The following is a 5193-nucleotide window of genomic DNA, read 5'->3' on the forward strand; positions in this document are numbered from 1 at the left end:
AAATTCTTAGCTTTGGCCATTTGTTTGCATTTCTTGTTGTTATTTTTTTTTTTGGGAATCGCTGCGATAAAGCAGCTCAAGTACTTAATTTTTTGTTTTTTGCTTTGCGCTTGTCTTATTTTTAGCTAAACTTTGAGGCCTGCCTTACTCACTGTATATAACTTGTATATTGTAATTGTTGTTGCTGTTTTTTTGTGTTCTTGTCTTGTGATAAGCGCGCGCGCGTTTTGCACAATTGAAACGAAACTGTAGCGTCGACGAGGCAGCGCATCCGCAACAATCTGGCTGTGGCTGCGTTATTGTGGCGTCTACAAGTGCCATTGTGTGCACTTTTAATAGGCTAAAGAATGGCGTAACTATGGCATTTGTTGAAGCAGAGACAACGAAATGAGCATAAGCTAGCTAAAGTGACTGGAGATCTGTGTACTGCGCGCCACGAACGAGCAGCAATCACAGCTTTTGAACCACAGTGCGCAGCGTCTAGTTCTACAAAGAGTGTAACATGGAAAATAGTAAGTAGCTGAAACTAAAGTACCCTTAGAGAGTAGAGTATGCTCTGTAGTAACAACAACAAATTAATTTACAGTGATAGCTTATACATATATATTAGAACAATTAAATACAGCAGACTTACAGCCTTTTAATTAAGCAGCATTTGTGTAACCTGCTCTGGCGTCTTGCTCAGCAGCGCCTCGGGTTGCTCAAAGCCGTTGGCTGGGTCGTGCACGCGCTCATAGATCTGCTTATAGATGGCCACAATGACATTAAAGGCGCGCTTCTGCACTGTGCTGCGATGTGCGCTGGACATGATGAGCTGCACTTGCGGCAGCAAGAGCACATCGGGCAGCTGTAGGAATGCATCCAGCTTGGACATGAAAATCTTTAGTAAATTGGTTTCAATTTTCGTTTGATTGCTTTGCAGTATGTTGTAGATTGGACCCAGATTGAGATTGGCCACCAGCGAGGAAGCCTGCTCTGAGGTCAGCGTATCCAGCTGTGCATCTGATTGCGCTTGCAGACGCTCCACGCGCTCATCCATGTACTCGAAGACAGCCAAAGTGCTCTGCATGTGATAGAGACAGTTTAGCAGATACACAGCCATGTCCACTGTGGGCAAATGAGCAGCGCTCTCTTGCACAGATTGCAGCAGCGGATCGATGACACAGCTAACTATTTTGGTAATGTCCGCTTGCCGTCCATCTACCATGGTAGCTACAGACAATATCTCCTTCAGAATGTTGAGCAAACGCGCAACGCTGGGCGGCGGCACCAGATCTCGCTGTGGTGGCTCCAAGGCCAGACTGCTGCCGGCGGGACGCTGCAGAACTTGACGCACCTGTGCAGCCAAAGAGTTTAGATAAAACTGCTCGCTGCTCTGTTGCAACTCAATGAGGCATTGCTCCAGGCTGCCGCCTTGCACAACTTGTCGCATAATTTGCTGATAGAAACGCAGCAGATTGGATATAGTAAACAGTATAATGGTGTCCTGCTCCTGACCCAATATGGTCTCCACACGCACCTTGAGCGGATGGCAGACGCCATCGGCTATGTAGCTCAAGGCGCGCTGCATTTGCTCCGTTATATCTGCAACATACTTTTGTTATTAAACTATTATTTAATAAATAATTTGTGTACTTACCATGCTTGTCGCACTGTTTGAACAGCAGCGTTAGGTTCTCCTTTTCATTGGGTATGCTCTGATGCAGCCAGGCAAACATGTCGCCTATATAACGCTTGGGATCGTGCGCATGCAACTCAATTGGCTTGGGATTGCCACCTGGCCCACCCTCAGTGAGCGCCTCAATAAATTGTCGCACAAGCACTGCGCGCCTTGCTATGGCGTACTCATCAATTACGTACTTAAAGAGCACGGGACGATCCTGCAGCCGACTCATAGCCTCAACTACCAAAGCTCCTATTTCATTGTTTTCCAGATTTCTGCAGTGATTCTGCGTCCAGCGATAGAGCCGCTCCAGTGCGCCCTCTTGATGCAACGTCATCTCCTCCATGATGTCCAGCGCAGCCGTTTGGTAGCCACACTGCATTAGCAGGCGACAATCGGCGTGTATAGACTGCACGCGTTCCAACACCTTGAAGAACTCATGCACAATGGGCGCATCCTTGGTCTGACCATACAGCAGTTGATGCTCCGGCACGCTGAGCTGAAAGCGCGCCAGAAAAGCCTGTGCTATCTGCTGATGCACTTCTAGGCGCTCACGCTCCTGCTGCATATTGTTTGTTTGCTCAATCAAATCTTTTGTCAATGCCTTGCTGGTCTCAAGTTCGCTTTTCATTGTCTGCACAGAGCTGGCCATTGTGTCCAAATCATTGCAGACTGCATCCAGCGTTAGCTTCACCTCGCGAAAAGCTTTTAGAAAATTCTCATTTATGCCAACGGAGCGCTGCTCAATTTGGCTGCGTAAGTTGCGGCGGTTCTGCAGCGTATTCTCCTGAAAAAAGTTTGAGAGGCCGTGTAATGCCTCCAGTGTATCCTTGTCGCTCTCCAAGCGCGCCTCCAGTATTTTGTTGACGCGCTTTTGTATGCGATCCTGTTCTTCTGCGACTTGCATGTTATTCCTGTTTCAGCAAGAACAATTGACGTAAACAAAAGCGCGCTGTAGTGGATGACAGTGTGTTGCGAGCAGCTGTTAGAAAGTAGCGCAGTCAATGTGAATGGCAAAGCAAGCAAATAATTAGATTTACACATTTTTAACAATTCTGCTACAGTCATAATTTAATAAATAAAACAGTGCAAAAATGAGCCACTCTGCCTTGGCCAGTTTGACGGCACAGTACACGGATTCGGAGAATGAAGGCGATGCCAGTCCAGATTCCCAAAACTCTACTGCTTCACAGGTAATTTGTAGTTGGTTATTCTATTTTGTTAACTAATTTAACCATTGTTTATAGGTAATTATACCGAAGCAGCAAAGCCCTGCAGTGACGCCTGTCAAGCAGGAACTGGAGCCCCCAGCAAAAAAAACCAAGAAGAAAAAACGTTCCAAGAAAATGCGACGCCTGGTGAGTTATCAGGATGACACTTTAATCTCCGATGAGGAGGAGGATCAAGCGCCTAGTGAGTCAGAGTCCAGCACCGACAGCGCTAGCTCAGAGACTGACGGTGAGGAACATCAGAATGACAAAGATAAAGCAAATGCCAAGGCAGAAGGAGAAGGTAATACGCCCATGGATGTAGACAATGGTGATGTTAACAGTTATAATACAGACGAGCGCACCGCTGAGAGCTATGAAAAGGATCCCAAATACGCCAAATATAAATTCCAGTTGCCGCCAGAGCCCAAAGGCAATCCGCCACCGGAGCTTGTGGCAAAGATTACAAAAATGTACACTAAGATGCGGCAAACTAATATGGATATGAATCGTGTTATACAAGATCGCAAGGAGTTTCGCAATCCAAGCATTTACGATAAGCTTATAAGCTTTTGCGACATTAATGAGTTTGGCACCAACTACCCACCGGAAATCTATGATCCACTGCAGTGGGGTGAGGAGAGCTATTATGAAGCCTTGTCTGCAGTGCAAAAAACGGAGATGGTCAAGCGACAGAAGGACCGCAAGGACTTGGACAAAGTGGAGCAGGCAACGGCATTGGCACGTAAAGTCGAGGAGGAAGCCAAAAGGCGGTGGGTATTTCACATGAAACGTAAATAAACAATTAATGCTTAACATTAACATTACAGAAAATCCAAGTGGGACCAGCCGGCGCCAAAGGCTGCATTACCTGCTTTGACCACCACTGTTACCGGCACTAAAGGCACTGTCATATCCGCTTTCGGGTCATTACCCAAGAAACCAGCCGTCTAACCATAATGTACAAATATAATAAAATAAAATGAATTTACTTAAGTAACATTAACATAACACAGCTCACTCTTTGATATTTTCACAAGCTCTGGTAACACTGGTCACACAACAATAAAATTCAGCAAAGAGTGCGGACGTGTGTATGACTTTTTCCCGTGTAAAAAACGTATAAAACGCAAAGTGTTTGTTTTAATTGCATGCAACAAATACAATAATGAATTGAAAACAAAGTGTATGTGTTAAATATCAAATTAGTTTATATTCCAAAGCAACAAAAGCGAAAAAAGCAGTGAAAGAATTTCTGATCTGAGCAGCGCAATTCCTATGCATGTGTTTGTGTGCGTGTGTTTGTGTGAGCGAGCAAGAGAACGAGTACAATTAAAAATGTACGAATGAGTGAAATTTCGTACAAGATAAAACAGATGAAGAAGATACCAAAAAAATAAAAAAAAAAACATACATGCAAGCAAACATTAAAGTGTGTGTGTGTGTGTGTGTTTAGCTTGGGCGGAATAAATCCGCGCGGCTTAAGTGTGAGTGTATATGTATGAAGTGGATGTAGTCAATTTTTGTTTAAACAATCTTGGCCGTGTTATTATTTCAAGGTGCCTCATTATTTAGACGCCATTACAATGCAACCGGTATTGAAACTGCGTGCCCTGTGAATGCCTCTTATATGTACATATATGTATATTTATATGCATGTGTGAGTGTGCGAGTGAGCGAGCAATAGCAGCAGCCGCAGCAGCAGCAGCTATTGTTGTGTAGTTCTTGCCGCCACTTGTGGCAGCTTCAATCAAAAACAAGCGCAACATGCAATTTTCAATTAAATCCGCAAAATGCTCAATTGAAGCTAATTTGCTAGGCAAGCGCTCCCCTCGTCCCACTCTGCACAGTTGAAAAAAAAAACACGCTGCCATTGTCTATGAGGTGAATGTTGTTTGTTCTCAGGCATAATATTTGCAAATAATATGCATTAACAATAGGCTGGCCAACACAGCTCATCCTCTTTCTACACTTTAGCAGCAACAGCTTGCCGCATTCTTTGTCTCGCTTACACACCCTCTCTCTCTCTCTCTGCGCTCTGCTCAGGCCACCTGTTGGCATGCGATTGTTGTTGTCGTGCCGACGCGACAGCAACAACAACAACTACAACTTATTTCTAATACATGTCGTTAGCTAAAGGGAGCGTTTGCCATAAAAAAAACTTTAACAGTTAAGTTTGCCAACAGCTGTTAGAGGGTAACCGAACTAATAAATAAAAGTAAACAAACGCAGCGCAGAACGAACACATAAAATAAATTTATAACAAAAAATATCAAACACAAAAACGCGACGTGCGTTGTTCGTTGTGCAAGTGTGTGCGTG

The 5193-nt window shown here is 44.5% G+C and overlaps 2 protein-coding genes across 3 annotated transcripts; one reads left to right on the plus strand and one right to left on the minus strand.

Moving 5' to 3' along the window:
• Nucleotides 1-566: 566 nt before the first annotated feature.
• On the minus strand, nt 567-2607 carry LOC108596269 (conserved oligomeric Golgi complex subunit 6). The gene is made up of 2 exons (XM_017981836.1): nt 1640-2607; nt 567-1584 (listed from the first exon to the last, which is right to left on the minus strand). Exons 1-2 carry the CDS (start codon nt 2568-2570, stop codon nt 641-643), a joined length of 1875 nt encoding a protein of 624 aa, XP_017837325.1. The 5' UTR covers nt 2571-2607; the 3' UTR covers nt 567-640.
• Nucleotides 2608-2666: 59 nt separating this feature from the next.
• Nucleotides 2667-3991, plus strand: LOC108596271 (SAP30-binding protein). 2 transcript variants are annotated; one of them, XM_017981839.1, is made up of 4 exons: nt 2667-2856; nt 2911-3175; nt 3227-3644; nt 3702-3991. In XM_017981839.1, the coding sequence occupies exons 1-4, from the start codon at nt 2758-2760 to the stop codon at nt 3823-3825; spliced, it is 906 nt and encodes a 301-aa protein (XP_017837328.1). In that variant the 5' UTR covers nt 2667-2757; the 3' UTR covers nt 3826-3991. The 2 variants fall into 2 exon arrangements, with proteins under 2 accessions (XP_017837328.1, XP_017837327.1); XM_017981838.1 differs by having other exon boundaries at nt 2668-2856; nt 2911-3644.
• The last annotated feature ends 1202 nt before the right edge of the window (nt 3992-5193 follow it).

This window comes from Drosophila busckii, chromosome 2R (genome assembly GCF_011750605.1).
Source record: "Drosophila busckii strain San Diego stock center, stock number 13000-0081.31 chromosome 2R, ASM1175060v1, whole genome shotgun sequence".
Lineage (NCBI taxonomy): Eukaryota > Metazoa > Arthropoda > Insecta > Diptera > Drosophilidae > Drosophila > Drosophila busckii.